The following is a 22079-nucleotide window of genomic DNA, read 5'->3' as shown; positions in this document are numbered from 1 at the left end:
TGGTGTTACCCAGAACCACTCATTGCTTCATCAGTTTGGAACTTTGTTATATGATTTTGTATTAGTCCATATAAGAGGTGTATTGATGTTTTCAGAATGGAGAAGTAGAGCCGTATGCAAGTACATGAATGAGCAATAAGAAAATTGTAACGTTTTAGACTGAAAACTAGTTTTTTAACTACATAATGTATTGAGAACATATGTGTGTGGTCTTTGGATGTAAAATTTTCTTCCTACATTTGAAACTATGTACAGCCTTGTAACATGCTATACCTAATACCCTAACTCATCCCTTGATAATTGCTACAGTTTTCGCGCTCAAATTCATGGAAGCTACATTGTCTACAGCACTAACAAATTAAGAGCACTGACCATTCATTTGGTAATACAACAAATATTCATACAACAGATTACAACACAACTAATTCATCTCTATCGTCATTCCACTTTAGGGCCGCTTTATGCATGTTATGTGCCTTTGGTCCATCCTTCAGGTGCAGCTGACCTGTACATTCGAAAGTTGGTCAGAACTTCAGCATGTTTTACAGATTAAATAACTATGAATGTTTTCTCTCCCATTTTCCTTCACGTCTTCCATCTCGTTCTCTTCTCTCCAATATTTGCCTGGACTTGCTTCCTCTTGATCCATGTCTTTGAGAACCAAATCCACCAGCGAGGCCATCAAATCCTGGCCCTAGCTCGGGATCACCAGTGCTACCTGTATCTCCAGAATCCTTACTCCCATCAAAGTTCTCCTCATAACTGCTGCTGCACTCATCAGTACGATCACGTGCTTGAAGGATTGTTGGAGGTTGAACTGGGAATGTCCTCGAACCTGAGAGGACGACAGTGGGTGTTGTAGTAAGAGACTGGGTGTTGACCGACATATCAGGAGGTAAGCCAGTATTACTTCCTCTTAAGCTGACATCAGTGTTGGACCTCCCATTCTCTCTGTCCCGATACCGATCACGCGGACGGCTGCTAAGGTAACCAAAATAAAGTCAGGAGCAGCTGATAATTATTATGAATTTATGATGCACATGGAAGTTTAACACAGATTTTAGACACTGTAGACATAGGTAAAACACCATTTACAAGGAAGCCAGCAATTAAATTTTGAACAAAATATGGTTCATTAAACTGTTTTTTACTCTAGCAGACGGCTATTGCTATCTTACTGCCAATTAGAATCAGCCCTCTATTATCATAGGGCTAAGGCTGCATACATCTGAACCCCCCCTCCTCCTCCCTCCTCGTAAGGTGGGCGGGAGCTTCTTTAGAGGTTTTAGATGATGCTGCTGAAAGTATCTATAGACACAAATTGAAACGGTAATTTGGTTGTACCCACCAGTGTTGCCCAATTGCCCACATACAGTAAACCGAAAAAGGCAAATCACACAAGTAAAATGGTAATGTTTGGCCCATTTAAAAAATTAGGTAGTGAAGTGCTAACCCGTACCAAATCTCATACTAGCGATTAGGTAATACTGGTTATAATTATCTTTTAGTCTCCCTTCCATCGGAACTCTCATATTGATAATCCTTCCTTTTACAATATAAGCAACTAAACTTGAGCCTGATTTTTTAATTACAAATCTCTCTAGATAATACAATTTATCCAATTGTTTTTGTAGGTTTCCAATAAATGTGTCCTATTCCACAAGCATCTCATGTTTATCATCAATAAGCATCACAGGAGTAAGCTGACACTTAGGGTTGCTTGTTTGAAGCTTAGCACAGCTCCAGCTTGGTTGATCCAACCTCAAAGTGGCTAGCTAAAATACTTACCACGATGGGTCTGAGTCCATAAATCAACAGGCTCAACATGGCTCACCTAGTCACTTACATCGTTTTTGTTTTACTAATATAAGAGTGCTCATACTACATCAACACTTAACTAAGAAGTGGAACTATGCTTGAAATTGACCAATACAGCATCAACATTCTCTGAAAATCTACATTTGGCCCAAGTTGAGGCTTAAAATCTTCTTCAGAGCTGACGCCGAACCCTACAAGGTCAATTCAATAATGACCTCTCTGTGAGTTCAGACTATCTGTGAGTTCAGATAGGTGACATGATGTATCTTTTTCTCCCATAAATGTCATAACAGTATCATAAAAATGACTTTCAGATTGACAAAATGATTACTCTTAACCCTAATAACAGCTATTTACAAAAAAGGGCAAGCAATATAATAATGCGGCATAGTGAAGGACATTGCAATTCATTCCGTTATTTGGTACTCCCTACACCCCATATTTACCTTCTCAAAGAAACAACATTAAATTCATATTTTCCCTCCACATCAACCTTTCTCACTCTCAAGTCAATAATTTCTCATACTACTTATTCTCTCTCTATCCACCCATATTTATCTGATTTTAACAATTTTACTTAATTTCTGTACTACTTCAGAAAATAAATACGTGACAGAATTTTTTTGAGTTCAGCATTATAAATTTTGAGTATCTGAGACAAAGCATCCCAATTTACTTAGTTACCCATGTATATCGTTTAGCTACTACACAATATACCCAGCTTTGGACTTATACACAACTGATGGAACAAAAGAACAAAACAAGCCAAAACTTGGGACAAATGATGCATGACAATTACCTGCTATGAGTGGAAGAAGAAAATTCTCTTCGCGGTGGTCTGCTTCCAGACTCTACTTGCTCTAACTCACGTTGAAGTTCTTTCTACAAGTAATTATGATGAGTTGGTAAGCATCACATGTGAATAAATAACTTCAGAGCCAAAAGCGCTATGGGAAAAAGTCAATTCTTGGATAGTCAAGATCATATCAAAGTTCTCTCACCTGTGTTTGCTTTTCTTTCTCTAGATCAAGATTATATCGAAGTTCATTGGTTTTGGCACGCTCTAGCTCCAGCATCCGCTGCCTTTCAATGTCCTTTTCCATTTCTGAAGTTCTTTGTCTAAATTCATAAAAACAGTATTACTAGGAAGACTAAACACATGTTACTACTAAAGTATATCAGCACCAGAGTATTATTAATCACTATAGATTGCATCCAAACCTATCAAGTTCTTGCAGTCGTTCTGCTTCTCGTAAAGCAGCTTCTTCAAGATATTTCTGGCGTCTGTGTCTCAACAAAAGTTTCTTCTGCCTTCGCTCTATTATTTCTTCCTTGATTCTAGATTTCTCTCTGGAATTAGAATGAAGCAGCAGCTTTTAGTGAGTAAAAATACCAACTGTACCTCCAAAAACCTAGAACTTACAAGTGTAATTACTATACCAAGTAAGAAAGAAGTGAATCGAGAAAGATCTAGTCAAGAACTTGAATGATTAATAGGATTTTGCAAGAAAAATGAAGACAAGCAAAAGTATGGCACTATGGCAAAGAACACCACAGATCCATAAATAGATAATTTTTGTGTATATTAGGAATGTAACTATTATCCAATGATCTCATAACTGTAACCCTAGAATAATTTGTATAGTATAAATCCTAATACTCCCTCCCTCCGTCCCTTAATTAAGAGCCTGTATTCCTTTTTGGGGAGCTCAAAATTAAGAGCATATTTCTATTTTAAGGTTGTACTATTTGATAATATTCTCCTCTTTTTGATGAGTTGTCATCCCTTTTTTGTACTAATGATTACTTTTGACATCAATTCCCAATACTTTCTCTCTCCCTCTCTTCAATAATTCATAACCACTTTTTTTTTTATTCTCTTTATCTCTCTCTAACCCCACATGCACTAATGTACTTTCACCAACTTTCTTAATTCCCGTGAAAAAACCCAAATAGGCTCTTTATTAAGGGACGGAGGGAGTATTCAATAAAATATAATCAAGCCTCCTTAAGAAACCATTTATGATTCAACAGCAATCTGCAGTCATATCGGCAGCATTGTAAAAGAAAGATTAACTCATGCAAAAATCCATACAGTTGACTGAACATTATAGGGCATAGGCTGTAAGGAACATATGCTGCATTACTTTTGAATGACCTGTTCCTCCTGATGTAGTGATCCAGGGCCGAAAAATTTCAGGATTAGGTGTTTTGGTAAGTATTTGTTTGATTGATTAGGTGTTATGGTACGGTTTACCCCTCCCCCAATTTTCAGAGAAGGAAAGAGAACACAGAGTAACAATATAGCAAGAAGTCATACATAGAACGAATGCCATCCTTAATTTGCTGCAGACGATGTCCATCCTTTGCATCAGCTGCAGACAAAAAGATGAGAAAATCCCATGAGATTTATTAAACAACGTCAAGAGAGAGCTCAAACTCATCGATACCATAGCTCTAGAATATCAAGGTGAAGTCATTACATGAAGGAAAGGCAACTTCATTTTGAGGATTAATATCCAGCAGCGGAAGCTCTTTTTGAAGAATGTCCATCTCCAGTTCAGCTTCTTCTAGCTCCTACAAAGTATTTGTTTTAATAATTAATTAAACTAGATGCATATAGTCCCAATTTATCTCATCTGGAGACACGGGAGTAACTTACTCCAGCTTCTTGGTCCATCTTTTCCGCAAACACATCAAAGTATGCTTGTACAGAAGTTACATTAGCAAGAACCTGCAAGAAACAGCAATAAATCCATAAATAAACCAAGAAAAAAGTGGGTTTCATACTTTGTATAAGACAAGGAAAAAATAACAATTGAAAATTCCTTCATGGCTATGGCAGTTTCATTGACAAACAACAAATTAGGAAGATAGGAAGATATCTTTTACCTGAAGAACAGATTCACGAGTATTTCCGAACTCAGGATCAAATTCTTTTGATTGACAAGAAGAAAGTGCTTCCTTCAGGGCCTTGTGAGAGAAATCAACAGAAAAATTACAAATTTCCAGCCATGAAATTGCAGTGAAAAGAAGTGACAATGAACTAGAAGATATGACTACATACATAATATAGAGACAAAGGAATGACTCAAGCCAACCAATAGAGCTTAATTGTCATGAAAATATACAAATCTACAGAAACCAACAGGGTTCAACCTTAGCATGGTTTCTTTGCATGTTATGCAGAGTGGGGTCCCTAACAAATTAGATCTTCCCCCCAATTTTGTATGTTAGGTCCATGGTCCACTTTCCCTCCTCAGCTTAACCTCAACGTTGGCCTCAGTAAACCAAAGGGCCACTAATATAATCTCAAAAGAAAGGGTAAAACAAGAAATAAATCTCATAACCTACCTCTTTGGCTTCTTCTTCATCGTTTTTAACTTTACACAAAGCTTGGCAAATCCTCTTCTCCATTTCCCCAACTCTGCCTGCCATAGAAGTACAATGGCAATGTCAAAAACACATTACTGAAGGCTCTTGAGAATGGAATCATAGTTTCAGTATTTTAGCTCCAATAATGCTTCACTTGTAGAAATGCAAATTAAACAACTTTGTGAATGGTTAAATATGCAAAAACCCACAGCAACTCTAACTGTAATCACTAATGGAAGGATAGATATAAATCTCCCCTCTAATACTTCACCCCCAATTGCACCCTACCTCAATAAAAATGCAAAAAAAGAAGACAAGGATAAAGAGGCTGATTTGAAACAATTTCATCTTGATGAAGCATTGATAAAGGCTTGCACATAATCATATGTTATAAACTTGTCCACTTAAAAATATATATGTGTGTGAGAACCTCGAGAGTCGAGCCTATAATGATTAACAAGTTTGGCTTAAACAGATTCACAAAGAGGGTCATTAACATCAGCCTTTGGACATATCAATATGACGCTACTTTTAAATAATCTTCTTTCAAATCCAAAGATTTACATATGAACAACCTTCCATGATATCACAAGTTCATAAACATCCTCCTCTTGCAAGTGGTGTTGGCAGAAACACCCTACCATAGAGGTGAACCTCCACCCCCCCCCCCCCCCCCCTCCTCCTTTTTATCTTTCAATCTTATAGCCCTTCCCATTTATCAACCTTCCTTCTTCAAACTTCAACAGATCCTGTAAATCAACATCCCTAACACAAAAATGTCTATATCTGCACCCCTTTCTAGAATCCATTTACAGATTAAGCACTTGAAAGGTTGGCAACACTTCAGACTGGAAACAAATGAGATGCCCAGTAATTATGTTCCTATACTATGTTCCACTTATGGATGATGTTAAAGTCTTTTCTTGGTTTTCACCTTTGATCCTTCGACATCAAGTTACTGTCTAAACAATACATTGCACTAAACTCTTACAGAAAACTACCCTGAAGCAATATGCTGCCAGCAGAAGGCATTATCAAATATAAGCAATAAAAAATTAATAAAAAGTCATACGAAAGGGTGAGGGATAAAGGTTAACACAATAAACAATCAAAATACAGATAAACATACCAGATTTGGAACCTCCTAGGGTTTCTAGATATCTCCAAACACTTTGAGGAACCAACGACATATATTCAGCTGGGCAGTACAGGCAAGCACCAGCAATTAGTGCTAATGAAAGTTGAGCAAACAGACCCTCACCCATGGGATAAGCAAAACTTCCCAACGCCTGGAAAAGCGTGTCAGCAGTTTCAAGAAAAGATTGCAATTTGGCAAGGTTGGCAAATGGAATATAATGAACAAGAAGCGCCATAGCAACAGTCCTCAAGTGCAATGATGTGTCAACTGAAGCCATATGGGAGATTTGATCCCATGTGTTCGAAACAAGCTGGGATAAGACTGATTCTGAGATGCAAACAGCACTATCTTGTGAAGCTAATTTGTCAAATGATGGAGAAGTGAGAACCACCCAACCACCATTCACATCTAGGCCAAAGAGTCTACCTAAATGCAGAAGTGCAGTGAAACGTTGCTCTGGTTCAGGATGGCTCAACATTTTAGAAATTAAGTCTATTAGAAATATCCCACTCTCATGCATAAGAATACCCCTAGAAAATAAATTGGACAACCATCTATCAGTTTGCAAGCGCCAAGAAATTTTTGGGGCATTTGACATGATATTTTCAATCACAGAGCTAAGTGTAGAAACCACGTTATCCAGGCTACAAAATGCTGGCACTTTGAGTAAACAATCGACCATAGTAGACGCAACTTCCCAGCAACTATTCTCCTGAACCAGAGGAATATTTTCCGCAAGCCCTTCTATACCATTTTTCCAATGAGCGAAGAATTCATCAAATGTCTTGCAGATCAATGTGTTGTATTCTTCCAAACCAGAAATTTCTTGCATAACAGAAAATAAGCATCTTGAGTACATTAAGCACTGGGAAGAATAGACAGCAAGACTCCTAGAGAGTTGTGGATGAAGATTCCAACATGATTCAATTGATTTATTTAGATTAGAAATGAGACTGTGTAAGTCCCCACAGAAGCCTTCTATCTCTTCTAAAGACAGATGATGAGTGTCAGTACCTCCCATAGAACTACCACTGATATCTCCTTCAGTCTTCTCAAACTCCTCTATTTTACTACCATAACAGAAATCATCAGGAAACCATGCATTAGATTCCAAACCATTGTTTCCAGGTGACTGAACATTTACATCAATAGTGTGAGGCATAGGTATAAGACCAAGTACTCTTAAATTTTCCACTAAAAAAACATTGCAACTTTGCAAAAGTTGCTGAAATGAGCTAAGATAATCGTAGAATGCAGTTGTCGGCTCTAATGCAGGAAAATCCACCCAATGGACAGATGATTGAATGACCTCCCTTTTCCGATCAAACGACAGATCACAAAAGATAGAAGCTAAAATAAAAATAATGAGAGCCTTGTTGACCTTTATGGAGGAAGAATCAATATTCTCTTGCTCCTGTCTGATGTATGTAAAGAGCTCATCAAAGCATAGACTCTCAAAATCAAGACATGAATCACCATTTATATACTTTTCTTCATTAAAATTCTTGCTCAAAGAATATGAAATTATGGGTTTTAGTAAGCGTAATATAGATTTGAGAAATGGCGTATCACAATAAGAACTTTTGCAAAGAGAGCCAAGCACCTGCACCAATCTCGGCATCTCTGGAATGATGGCTTCCATGTGCTCACCTATAATAGCCTCAAGTACAAATAGAATGATTGCCTTGGCGTTTTTGGCATGGTAACCCTTAGTTGGAGGATAACTATCACGAGTCTTGTTCGCCTTCTGGAGGAAGGGTGACAAGCACAGATCAGAGAACCAACACAATATATCTGGAACTGCAGTTGATGCAAGAGATCTCAACTGCAGTGAAACAGCCTCTAAAATAGTTTCTCTGAAAGCTTCAAATTCTTTTTGCATGTCAGGTAAAATCTTACTTAGGTCTGGGTACATTACAGCAAACGACTGCTCTTGATATTTCTGCTGGGGAAATTTATCTGCCTTATTGGTGTCTGGTTTTCCTTTAAAATCTTCCAAATCCAGAACCTCTTTCCTGTCTCCACCAAGTTCCAATACCCCCAGATCATCAGCAAATATGGACAATAAATTTGTCAGTTGTGACAAATTTGAAGCAAGGAAAAGACGTTGGGTCAGGTATCCTTTGGCATTCCGTGACACTGCCATCCAACCAAGATAGCGGACCAGAGGAAAAGTACATGAAGAAAATGTTGATATCTTGCATATCCAGGCTGATGGGAGAATCAGATTGCTATACTGACAGCCACTCACATTAAATACATTGTTTGATCTACTGCTTCCTCCACTAGAAGCAATGACCAAGCTTTGAAGAATCATCCAATGCCTTTGTACTCTATATATTCTTTCTGGGTTAAGCTGCAGATTCCCCTCCTTATACTGGTGAAGAGTAAACATCAAAGTCCTGTTAAGTTGCTCAGCAGAACCTAGGATAATGTCGATCACATTTTCAGGAGAGCAAAGAAGCTTAGTGGCCGAATGTAACAAGAACACAAGAGACTGCATAAGAGTTTCATGCAATGACTGCTGCTCTCTTTGCAATTGATGAATTAAAAAATTGCACAGCAATTCTTGGTTTCTCCTAACCAATGTTATCGCATCTACAGATGCATCATTATTCACAGAAAAACTTCCAGATTCATCATCACTCCCAGCACCATATGGGCACTGATCTCCATCAACTTTCTGGTAATAGCTCCTGTCCATCTCAGCAGCCTCAAGCAATATTTGGACAAACACTTTGTCTCTCTTCCTCTCAAGATGACTTATTGTTTCCAGATTGCAGTTTCCTTTTCCAAGGGCTTTCCTGAGTTCAGAAATCTCTTGATCATGGGGATATTTTGTCCCATGAATCTTCACTTGATTACAAAACACTGAATGCTCTTTCACAGAAATCATAAAAGGATTGATATAGCATTCGGCAGACAGGATCATAGCATCTATTGCAGCATTGTGACCTTCAAGGTTAACATTATTCTGAGAATGCAGTTCCAAAGCCAAACGCTGAAACTCGGATGCCCGAGATTGGCAAATCTCATAGTCTAATAGTTGGGTATGATTAAGATGCAAGCTAAAATATTTCATGGAAAATCCGGAATCCGATGTAGCACACTTGCAAACGCCAGTAGTTTTTTCTTCCCCAATAACAGGTGTATCATCATGGTTGGGATCTGAATGGGTAGCCTGCATACCATTGATAACATTTCCGAAAGAGTTTAGTAGTGCAAGATTTCTCAGCTCCTCCGGAGCAAACAGAAGGCTGGCATCTTCTAAAATATCCAATCTGCTGGGACCATCTGTCATTCCATCCCCATCATCTGGACCAGGGTATTTTAGAGTAGAGTTTCCTTCGCTAGATGCATGCTGCGATGAAGATGAGTTCAAAATTTCTTTGTCGGGCTTGGAGAGACAAGGCTTGCAAAAGTCAATATCAGGTAGTAACTGCAGGTGCGGGTCCAAAATGGATAGAAGTACACTGCATTAAATTAAGAATACAAAAAATAATTAATAAATAAACCCAATATCAACAACTATAACAAACTTTGAGAGAGGGGCTATGATGCACAGAGCAGAAAATATTGACCAGTACATTCTCCAAATTTTCAGCTGGCAGATCGAGTGTCGTTTTAATGCACTTTAAACATGAAAAGTCAAGTTACCAAAAATCTCATTGATAGTTTAAGGCAAAGCATGAGAGAATAGAACAAATATCACAAACAAATACTGTATGTTGCATTCTCTGCAAATTAGCAATTTTCAGTTATTTCTGAAACAATCCTAAATTAAAATGTCTAAAATGTGTTAAATGAGAATTAATTATTATTTTTTAGAAAAGAGAGAATTAATCACAAACGAAATTCAAATATAGAGGTACTGACTTAGTAGCTTAGTTACAAATCTTACAATTTTATTTTATTTTTCATCAATGAATAGCATAATGATCACTAGAACATGAGGCCTGTAATAGTAAGCTGCACACCTTACTTCCTACAAGTTGCCCTTAAAATAATAAATAAATAGATAGATAAAAAAAATAAATAACGACCATTAGCATTAAAGCAGCATTGATAGCATAATGATCACTAGAACATGAGGCCTGTAATAGTAAGCTGCACACCTTACTTCCTACAAGTTGCTCTTAAAATAATAAATAAATAAATAAATAGATAAAAAATAAATAACTACCAATAGCATTAAAGCAGCATTGATATACTCCCTTTGTCTCCCAACAATCTGCCGGGTTTGACTGGCACTAGGGCCATTGAGCCACATCAAATCAGGAAGACTTGGAAAAGGCAGGGATAGAGTGTTAATTGAGTAGCTGGTTAAATTTAAGGAGTGAAAAGTGGACCCACATGAGGGGGGAGAGTGTAAGGTGTTGGTGAGAGGGACAGCTTGCCGGAAAAGGTGAACATGTTGAGAATTCACAACTTGACAGGTTTAGAGCCAGTAAAAACCAAAGTTACGCGAGGAAGATGTGTATATCAGAAAAGAACTTTTGAGTCCTATTGGATGCTATGAACCATGAAACAGAGACATAAAAATTACCTAGGAGGTACTGATCCAAACTGCCACTCCTGTTCTAATGAGGGAAGAACAGAAGGCTTTTTCACAGCTGCACGGATCACTTGAAGTGCAATAGCACAAGTATTTTCATGAGCATTGAGGAAAGTATAGGAGAATTCAGCAGAGCTTATCATGCTTTGTGAGGCGGAAAAGGCTGGCTCAAGAAAAGTCTCTAGCATCTCCACAAGAAATAGAACTTTAAGCTTTGCTTCCTGAATAAAGACCAAAATGAGATTAAGAGTACCTTCTATTCTGATCTATATCTGAAAATGTACAATAAAGAGTTTTGACTGTCATATTGAAAATAAGAAAAGAAATTTTCATGATAGGACTCCGATTTCAAATCATGAAAGTCAACAGGTAATTTGACTTTTCTACCAATTTAGCATGAGAATTTAGTTTCTATTACGAAGAGTGGTATAAGGAAACATGTGACGAGAGTCATGAGACAATCGATACACCGACAAGGTTAGTAATTTCCCTCCATAGACATTTAAGATATATAAAGTATTACATAAATGGACCAAATTCATACATTAAAAGGCACATCGTATGGTAGCAAACAATTGAAGGGAGGTACAAAGACTGGTGGTTAAAAATATCACTCGAGGTTCTCATTACCTTGTATTCTGCCAGTACATCGTCCATGTAACCAGATAAAGCCAGCACAAGGTATTTAAGGGCAGCACGGACACGTACTAGGGAGTGATGTTCACCCTGTTGTAACACCATGCATCCAAATTTCAAAAGATGAAAGCAAAGACAAGTTAAATATTGCAAGCCAAAAGGCCAAAAATATCATGGTACATTCATCCAAAAGAAAGGAATAGAAACTGCAACCAGATCCATGAAGAACTATTGAACATCATGAAAGGAACCAAGAAATATACCTGAATAACACCCAAAAGATCTTCTAGAAGCTCCACAGCCAAGTCTATCTGCAGCAGAAAAAGCCATTTTAATTTTTTTTTTTTTTTTTTTTTAATTCTCCTCTTAAATCAAGTCATCAAAACAGTAACAAAGCCAAATATAAGATGAAGAAACTAAAAGATCCTCTAACCAACCTTTGCAATGATTCGAGGCATCCAAGGTGCAAGTGAACTGCTGCACAAGTCAATCAGGACACAAGCAGTTTTTGCCTGCACCAGGCATTAAATTATATCAATTTCTGTATATTAAAGCCATTTAAACACGTTCCACTTGAAAACAAAAAAAGTATTTTTATTTTTAAAAAAATGTGCCTATTAAACACATTATAACTTATCACCTAATCCAACAAACACCTAAATATATAGGTTTATAGCTAATGAAATACCCTAATTTATCCCAATGTTAAAATTAATTTTTTATCTTATTAACACAATATCAATCAACAATTATAATAAACAAAAACTAAACGAATAACGAGTCAAAAGCCTCATCCCTTGCCACTTTACGACTAACTAGGATGCTCATTAACCTTAAGAAACATGATCAAATGAGGCATCTTTGCCATCCCTTTCACAACTTAATCTAATACCAAAATCCTTCGAATCCAAGACATTAATTAGAAAATGTCTTGGATTCGAAGGATTTTGGTCCAACAATCTCTGCCATAGTCCTCTTTATATATCCAGTTTGAAGATAATATATCCTTTGCAAGTACTGCAACCCCCCACCCCACCCCCTCCCCTCCAAAAAGACCCGATTCAAGTGAAAATTGTCACAAAAAAAACAAAAAAAGAAAAAAAAAAAAAGGAGAGAGAGATCAGCCTACCAACAAAACAAGAAAAAACTACAACATTAGGCCACTAAATCCAATACAAACATGCTTATACAATCATAATACCTAAGGAATAAAGCACCATAGTTAATGCAAGTAATTATACTAAACTACTAAAGGCTTTACAGCTTATGCTGCTTAATGAGAAACTGTCTGATCATCACTAAGACATACACTCATACAGTATGAGGCAGAGAGCAGAAAATACGCACATGAGAAGGTGAAAATGAAGACAAATAGCCAGCACAACCATGAAGAAGTGGATGATAAGCCGGTGATGACAATGTTGATATAATCTGCAAAACAACAGCTGCTATATGAGAGAAGAAAACTAGCAATGCCAACCCAGCATAAAAAGGAGAAAAAGTCAAGAAACAAGGGCAGAAAAAGACACATTTACAGCTACAACAACAACAATACGTAACCTTCAATAAGGCTTGTTGTACAAAAGGCTGCATCCACTGCGAGAAAGTATCATCAACACTGAGTATACAATTGGCTGGACGAAGAGCTACAAGATTTCAAGAGTTTAACTATGAGAAGGAAATAAATTTATTCACTTCATCTAAAAAACATTAATAAATATGTAAGAGAAAAAACACTCAATCAAGATAATCAAATAGATTGATTGCTGTGCATAGGTTTGGACCTCAAACGTTACGAAAGCATGAGGATATGGGCCAAATATTACCTAAAGCCATGAAAGAGCTTACCCAATGATAATTTTGTAACAAAAGGAATCTCTACATTTCAGAACTGATAGCAGAAATAGAATCTTCACTTTAATAACATTCCATGTAGTGCATGACTTTCTTTGAGAGACATAACAAAATAGGAAAACAGGGTATGAATGGTTGTTCAGAATTAAAATAAAAGGGCCCTCTGAAGCTTTAATTTCTTTTTTGTTAACCCAATGAAAAGGTTCTGTAAACATTCTAAGTAGATTTCATGGGTTCATCATTTAATTGTAACTGGTATAGAGGTACATCTACAAGATCTCTATGTATTCTGTGGACTGTCGAGGCCTGAGCACCTGACTTGGACCTAATATTACCCGATCATTCTTCTATCTTAGCGTACCTTTACCACAGTTTAAGGGTATCTTTTTACCATTATTATAATATAGTAATTGATTCATTAATTGAAAAAAAAAAAAAATCTTACATTTCTATCTCAAAAATTCTTAAACTAATACTATACTCCATTCACCTGAAGGCTGAGACAAAATGATCTGGTCTAAAATTTGCCTGAACTATTTGTTCTTTTCTGACTGAATGGTACGGTCTAGTTTGGTACTCTGGTCCGACTTTAAGTTCTCCAGAGTCATTAACAAACAATGATATATTTTTAGCTTTTAAAAGGCAGATCTAGTCTAGTCTGTTCCAGTCTTGTTTATGGTCTACTGTGACCTGATTTACACTTCCATTTTGGTCGGATCTATTTCGAAGAAAAAGTAACAAAAGACGTGAAACAATGCAAAAGGAACATAGCATTAATAATTAATCTGCTCTCTCCACCCCCTCCAACCCATAGAGAAAAAGAGGCATCTAAGATATGATCTTAAGTTACAAGATAACTAACCTGGCAACAGCGCTTGTATAAGAGGTAATGTCAACCAAAAGTTAGTAGCACTGACTGCCAGCTTGCTGCATAGCAACGACTGTTGATGTACTTAGATAAGATACAACAGAAAGAAAATTAAATGAGCTGATGTACAATTGTACTTCTGAAGTCAACTCACCTGAGAGGCACAAGCATATAAAACATGCAAAATTCCCTCCTCTACCGCTCCAATATCAAGGACATTTATATAGCTAGGATTCCAGTCAACAACTGGAATGAGAAATTGGTCTCCAAACAACTCCGAACAATCTGATAAAGCAACAAGATATGATTTTGACACCGGTGCTTCAACCAGAGATGATGTCTCTCTGGTTAAAAAAGATGCTTCTTGTGCTGATGTTGCCTCTGCTAAATGATGCAGAATCTTTGCAGCCTGAAAGAAAATAAGTTCAAGAGATCAGGCTATAATGCTATATGTTGTATTACTAAGCTAATGTAAATGAAGAGGGAAGAGATGAGGAAGGCCCAAAATCTCCCACATCTAAATAATGGCTTGGATGCAACAAGTAACCAAAATGACAAAATTCTATACCACTTTGCATACAGCTCCTAAATCGTCATCTGCAAAAGCTTTCCTCAGCAACGTGAATACGGCATCTGGACGAAATACAATTGATCGGGAAGTTGGCACAGGAAATGGTGACATGCTACGTAATTTCCTTGGCTGTATATAATATAGAGATTTAAAGTCAGCAAATGAGCAAGCACAGAAAAGGAAGGTATCAAAATAAATTAGAAAAAAACAGAGAATTAGGTTTAAGAAAAATATTAAAAAGCTGGGGGCAGACAACAGCAATGTGAGCATTTTAATCACTATAAACAGCTCAATTATTATGGAATATTGAATATATAGCCAATCTTGTCAGATTTGTAAACAAGAGATTAAAGAGGCCGATTTCTTAGGTCAAATGGGTAATGAACAAAGAAGTAATTCAAAGATAGGATATAAAAAAGATACTGAACTACCTCAAAATTGGAGGAAACAGTTAAAGCTGGCACTGGTTGACTATTTCTAGAAACTTCAGAGTCTGTAGCTGAGCATCTTGTGGGTTCTCTGAGATTTACATGCAGTGATTATCTAATCATCAGTCGGCAATTAATTGAATAACAAACAATATCCAGCCAAAGAGCATGCCATGGAAAACAAAGCCAACAAATAATTGCCAGATGGGGGGAGGGGGGGGGGGTGTTTGCTGTACACAACATTTAGCATAAAAACCAGGTTTAGTGTGTTCACATCAGTGTGCATGACCATGTTAACTGTTCCCATAACTTATTATATAAGGCTAAGAGAAATTGGTAGATTGAAGAAGCAACGAATTTGCTGCAGCAAATTTCCTACCATGGGCTTTAGATATAATTTCGGGAGGGGGTTGAGCTGGAGCACCTTCCTTCATTTGTGTCAACCATGGTCCCAAAGACATTGTGTAGTGAATAGTAATCAGAAGAAGATTAAGTATACACCTTGTTGACCCAATATAATTACAGTTATCACAGAATATGTAAAAGTAAACAAAATTGAATTTCATCGCCATAACCAACTCAAGATATTTGTGATGCAAGTCCAAACAGTAATATTGGTGCAATTAACCCTACAATTACAAAGCCCATTATTAGATGCCACAACCTGAGATAGTTTTGTTTTTCAGCAAGAAAAGGTATCAAGAATGATGGTAGTAATGCATAACAGTATTCATGCCAAGATGTACTTTGTTTCAACATTGATAAATTATGGCATAATATTGCTGTAAAGATGTTACTAGTATCTTTAAGAGTTTTTTTTTTTTTGTTTTTTTGAAACAAAGTATCTTTAAGTGTTTAAATCTGTAAGAAATAATTAAAAAATATAGAAAAAAATTAATAACAAAACAACTTAAAAGGGGAAGGAGGGGGGGGGGGGAAATCACACCTTTCGGTGACAATTTGAAGAATGGGATAAAATGGACCGGCGAGCATAGCAAGAAATCGAGTGCTAGTCTCTATATCATCAGCATATTTTGTAAGCTCTGACTGCATAATGGTACGAAAAACCACATGAGCTCGAAATCACATACATCACCATGACTCCATGAATAGAAAATTCTGACACCAAGCAGAAAGTGATTCCGTACCTCAAGTTGAGGAAGGAAGATATGCAATCGATCTGTTATATCTTGAAGCAACTACAAGCTACCAGATGTTAGAAGTCCATTATGGAGAAGAAATAAAGGAAGATCACAGATACGTATGACTTATGATAGAAAAAAATATGTGCCACCTGAAAATGCAAGTCATTAGAATCTTGTTCATGAGTCGTAATTTGTGGCAGAAGGTAATTGACCACAGGCTGAAACTCGGGTTCAAGACGAGGCACTGAAATCCCGACCAACTGAAAAATACACACACCAAATAAGTCTAGACTCTAGAACTCTAGAATAAGCACCTGGACATATTCAGATATTATCTGTTTCAGCTGCAAATGTCCTTTCAGAGGAAACTTAAAATGCAACTGCATCGTCAACATCCAATTTAATTAGTAAGAACAAGGAAACACCAGAGACTCACTTCCCTATTAAGACAACTCACAGTAAATACTTCTATAAAGGCCATTAATAATAATAACTGCGAAATGGCCAAAAAAAAGACACTCCAGTATGATGTTTTAGACATGTAATCCTTAGAGGACTATAGTAATCATCAAACTCTTTTTAGGTGTATTATCATGCTGGAGTGTCTATTTTTTTAGCCATTACATCTAATCTACTTGCCTAATACGTATGGAACTAACTTATGAAACATCATTGTAATACACATGAAAAAAGAACGGAGGAAGTATTTATAAGTTAGTTCCATGTGTATTAGGAAAGCAGATTAGATGTTTTAGACATATATCTTTATATATTTCTAGAATAAATTTGAAGCATGTTTGTTTTAGTTTATTTAGGACTCTTGTTCCTTGTTAGTCCATATCCCTACAAAACGGACCCTGTAATACATTATTATTAAGTCATGACTTATGAGAAATTGATATTATTTTCTTACAGAATTTATTGCGTTCTAAAAGTGATATACAAACCTTAATTCTTAAGTCAGAAATGTAGAAGGATTTTTCATAAATAATTACCTTTTGCAACACCAATTTAGGGGATTCAAGATCCAATACGTTCTATGAGGAGTTATCTGGCGAAATTTACTACTGGTTACTTTACCTTTTGGATCAAGATTCACTCTTAATACCAAAAAGAAGAAAATATACATACAGTGCTGACATTCCTCCAAACTTTCAATGAATTCTATGAAGCTGTTATACTTGCGTTCTTTCAAACGTTTCCACATCAAAAGGAAATGGAGTGTGTAGTTCTCTTGTTACAAATCAGCATGGAGAAAAAAAGGATGAAGAGCTGAAAATGGTGATTTTGATTGATATCATTGAAATTACAGAAAAGTGAAGATAGACTTGACAGTTGACACCCTCCCAAGGCTAATTAAGTAAGGCTATACACTAACTTCTCAATTCTTCTCATAATCCTTTCTCTTCCTTGCCTTCTCTGCTTAATTCGTATATAGGTTTCCTGATTCCCCTTTCCCTCTAACATAGCTTCAGCCTTTTCTCTAAAGCTTCTAGCTCATTTATTGAGAAATTTCATATATATATACACACACACACACACAAGTAAAGAGCCAGATTTAACAAATAAAATAAATGGGATATCCTGGTGTTCAAAGGTTACCTGGATGAAGAAGATAGCAATAGGACTTCCTCTAAGACAAGATAATCGAACATAACGACATGGAGTATAATTCATGGAATAAATCATGTCTCGTCGAGGTGCTTCACATCGCGGACGAACCTTTACAAATGTCTCGGGCTGCTTTCAAAGCAAGTAAAGTAGACCAGTAAGCCAGATACTCAGATGTAAAAAGCAGCACCATATCACGAAAAAATAAGAGGTGTAGACCAAAAGTAACAGACTTCAAATAAAACAGACCACCAAGGATTCTAAACAATTTTAAGTTCATACATAAACTAGAAATTCAACCTTAGCATTCACAAAACTATTCCCTTTCCCTTTGGGTGCATACATCATGTATGACACTGTAGGACACTAGAACATGCTAGCTAGAGAATTAACAGAAATACATTTGCTAATGATACAAGTCAATCCTGAAGAATTCTGGTACATTACCAAATAAATAACAACTGCAAAAATTAGTTAGCAAACTTTTCAAGCCAATTCATCATTCGAGGAGTGGGGTAGTTTTAGTCAGAAATCCCTCCCACAACTTGTATCTGAAGTAGGCCATTCAAACTCCTCCATCATAACACCCATCCAACCCGACCTGAAGTTTCTTCATTCCTCCTAAATAAAGAAGAGTAACTTTACAGGAGATGCCATAGTCCGGCTTCAATCAACCACAATAAATAAATAAATAAATGACCGTTTCATTATAATTCAACTTGAAGATTAAAATATTCAAAGAGAATATCAGGTTAATGTAAAGAAATCCATCTGATCTTGCCCATATTTTGCAGTTTTAGAAGGGTTAGTTTGTCAAACTAAAGCAGTCTCCTCCCAATACAACAGAAAGGCTGATTCCTGAACCATCTACTGCTATACAACATAACAGGAGTAGAGGCTTTTAGTGATAATTTAAACCATTAAAATCCAACAAGCCAAAGACAAGTGAATCTATCATTACTATATTTAGGCTAACGAGATAAGGACAGGTTAATAAAAACAATAATGAAATATTGGGATTAATTCAGCAAGTCATCAACTCGTTTATAGTACATTATTTGTTTCTCCTAAAGGATGATTCAATCAGAATGAAACCTTTTGTTGTGACTACGTGAAAATTCAAGGATTTCATTTCCACCACAAGGTTTTAGTTTTAATATGCATCTAAAAGGTAAATCTTTTGTTGTCACCAAATAAAATTTTCCAAGAAATAAATTATATCCCAACTTAAACTACACCATATTTGTAAATCACATCTCATAGTCAACTCATTTAAGACGCATTTTTGGCTCCATGTCTCAAAATTTTCCATTTATGCTTCTATTAGATATCACTCTCCTAATATAAGCCACAGTCTTCACTCTTCAAGGTGTATATATACAAAAGCATTACTACATCAAATTAACAGTAGCTTTAAGCAACAGATTAACCAACATATACTTATCCAGAATCTATTACTTCAAGCTGTTAACCTTGTAACGCAAGCCTGCAGCAACTTCCCACTCTAGAACAGATTTATTGTGTATCCGTATATGAGATAAAAGACAAGGTTCCTGCAGACAATACAGAAACACATCACGTGATTGAAACACAATGGTAAGTTTTTCAAGATAGAACTCATAAAAGTCATGGTCTCATGCACTTGATAAACCTTGAAACAAACTTCAAATAGTTCATGATCATAGTGCAGAGAAAAAATTTCAGACATGCGGATGAAAAGACAAAATATAAAAATTACAAGGCCTCTTAAACCATGCACAAGGTAAATGGTTTGTAGAAATGACAATAAACAGAATAGCTTAAATTGGTAGGGTAATACATAAGGCAGTAATCAATACATCCAATCACCCCTTTTATATGTAGCCCAACGCCCCAACCTAACAAGCAAGTAGGTATTACATGTATTTGAACTCTCAATATTTTTTTTTCTTTAAATTGACAGGGAAGCACTGAAGCGGCCATTAGGAGGAATCGGTGTTTTGGGGGTAGGGGGCTGATGCATAAAATGGGTGTTCGTACAACAAGCCCTACATGCACATTAACGAATGTGTTTCCTCTTAACTTTTACCAAGGTCAGTTTCTTGTTGACTAGCTAGTCAGTCGTATACAAGGAGCTAAACATGCAATATATTATTGCCAGGTTAGCTCGATTACTAGCCCTACATGCACATTAACGAATGTGTTTCCTCTTAACTTTTACCAAGGTCAGTTTCTTGTTGACTAACTAGTCAGTCATATACAAGGAGCTAAACATGCAATATATTATTGCCAGGTTAGCTCGATTACTTCAGTTATTTCCATTTTGACATAGGCCACAGTTGACAGTACCCTCCATAACAACTACGGAGTAGAAAAAACACAGAAACAGAAAGCAAAACTGAATAACTTTTACATAATAAACCCCGAGATTTAACAATGCTAGATAAATTGAAGGAAAAAGATCCTCAATCGATCAAGTTGGTCAATCTACTTATCATATAGTACCTTATTTCCTGAATCTCATATATATACCATCCTGGCGCGCTATGTAACCCCAATCTGTCCCCTCACACATTTCCCAACTACTCGAAACTCCAATTTTTGATCAAAATCTCATGTATATACCGTCCTGGCGCGTTGTGGAAATCATGTTAGTATTTTTCAGCATCACTCCCTCTACCCCCCCCCCCTTCCTTCATCAACAATCATTAATTCTAACATAAATTAACATAATCCCTAATATATCCACCATAAACCAAATATTAATAAAAAAGGCAAAAACGTGATCAGAAATTACTCAATCAACAATCACCAAAAATCAAGCAAAAATTAAAGCAAAAACAATGAATCGAAAACCAAAACTTCCAATAAATGCAAAAAACAACAAAATTAAGGTAAAAATGAAGTACAATTGAAGATAGATTAGAAAGAGAGGTTACATTGAGTTCAAGTAAAATCCACTCCTTAGTATTGGTACCAGTAGACCAGTAATTGCGAAGGTCGGCGTCAAGAACATTGGTGGCTTTCTGAGCAGAAGTTTCACGAGACATAGCTTTGATTTTGTACGTCAATGGCTTCGTTCTTCCACCTTCCAACTCCATCTCCATTTTCTCTCTCCTCTTCGAAGGCTCTGCGCTTTGTGTTGGTTTTGCTGCTTTCGCTCGCGTCGTTCGCCCAGAGACTGGGAGAATAGAATGAAATTTTGTTTTCACGACAACAAAAAGGAAGTACGAGTACTGTTTTTACTTCTTTGCGCAGTAGATAAATCCTCCCCTCCCTTACTTTAATATCCACTTATGAAAATATACTCTCTTCGTCTTCAAAAAAAAAAAAAAAAAATATTGGTAGAAGTTGTAATACCACTCACTATTTAGAGTAAGCATACTGAGGTCTAGAGATCAAGTTTCATGAGATTCATTTGGGGATGTTGTTGCTATATAGGGGAATCAAGGAAGTATGTTATTTTCTATAAGACTCGTGTTTTTCTTTTTACTTGAGATAGATATTATAGTTATGATAATATTTGTCACATATTAGGATAATTATTGTATATATTATGTATCCTTATCCTATTAGGTTTGGAATATTATGTAAACTCTATATATATTGATCAATGGTACACATTCCAGAATTGAGGAGTTTTCCCGATATCTGACATGGTATCACAGCTACAGGTTTCGATCCTAGGCTAATCTTTTCGTTTCCGCAAATTCTTATTCTTTAATCTTCTTTTTGCTCTCTGTCTTTGCTTCCCTATTACCTACGGCCATCCATGGCTAAAGATGCCGAAACCCCCTCTACACCTCCTTCACCGTCCCATGAGTTCCATCCGGTCCGGCACTCATAGTCACCAACATCAAGAACTCGATCCCTTTGACCCTTGATTACGAGAAAGTCCAATACTCAAATTGGATAGAGTTGTTTGAAAATCACCTTTGTGCATACAATGTTTTACACCATATTGACTCGTCAATCCCCCGTCCTATGCATATCTCTAACGCCCTATGGGCTCGCTTGGACGCCATTGTCAAGCAATGGATATATGGCACCATCTCCATTGATCTCCTTCAAACAATCCTCTCCCGTAAGTCTACCGCTATG

At 36.6% G+C, this 22079-nt stretch overlaps 1 protein-coding gene across 4 annotated transcripts; it reads right to left on the bottom strand.

Moving 5' to 3' along the window:
* Positions 1-160: 160 nt before the first annotated feature.
* On the bottom strand, positions 161-21308 carry LOC110702196. 4 transcript variants are annotated; one of them, XM_021879882.1, is made up of 26 exons: positions 20918-21307; positions 19472-19552; positions 17991-18128; positions 16538-16648; positions 16392-16442; positions 16190-16290; positions 15247-15334; positions 14813-14944; positions 14399-14653; positions 14239-14317; positions 13083-13168; positions 12870-12953; positions 11960-12034; positions 11786-11833; positions 11517-11612; positions 10878-11107; positions 6323-9804; positions 5173-5249; positions 4711-4791; positions 4481-4552; positions 4302-4395; positions 4139-4193; positions 3040-3168; positions 2820-2937; positions 2618-2700; positions 161-981 (listed from the first exon to the last, which is right to left on the bottom strand). In XM_021879882.1, the coding sequence occupies exons 1-26, from the start codon at positions 21083-21085 to the stop codon at positions 558-560; spliced, it is 6438 nt and encodes a 2145-aa protein (XP_021735574.1). In that variant the 5' UTR covers positions 21086-21307; the 3' UTR covers positions 161-557. The 4 variants fall into 4 exon arrangements, with proteins under 4 accessions (XP_021735574.1, XP_021735575.1, XP_021735577.1 ...); XM_021879883.1 differs by having other exon boundaries at positions 161-978; XM_021879884.1 differs by lacking the exon at positions 161-981 and adding an exon at positions 1396-2009 and having other exon boundaries at positions 20918-21308.
* Positions 21309-22079: the final 771 nt, after the last annotated feature.

The sequence above is a fragment of the Chenopodium quinoa genome, unplaced genomic scaffold (genome assembly GCF_001683475.1).
Source record: "Chenopodium quinoa cultivar QQ74 unplaced genomic scaffold, ASM168347v1, whole genome shotgun sequence".
Classification (NCBI taxonomy): domain Eukaryota; kingdom Viridiplantae; phylum Streptophyta; class Magnoliopsida; order Caryophyllales; family Amaranthaceae; genus Chenopodium; species Chenopodium quinoa.
The sequence above is the reverse complement of the archived record's forward strand: the minus strand, read 5'-3'. Positions and strand labels throughout refer to the sequence as shown.

Coding starts and splice junctions, on each gene's coding strand:
- LOC110702196 (XM_021879882.1), bottom strand. CDS start 21,085: ATGGAGATGGAGTTGGAAGGTGGAAGAACGAAGCCATTGACGTACAAA. Junction 14,318..14,398: donor TATATGCTTGTGCCTCTCAG/GTGAGTTGACTT, acceptor GTACATCAACAG/TCGTTGCTATGCAGCAAGCT. Junction 13,169..14,238: donor TATACAAGCGCTGTTGCCAG/GTTAGTTATCTT, acceptor GAAATCTTGTAG/CTCTTCGTCCAGCCAATTGT.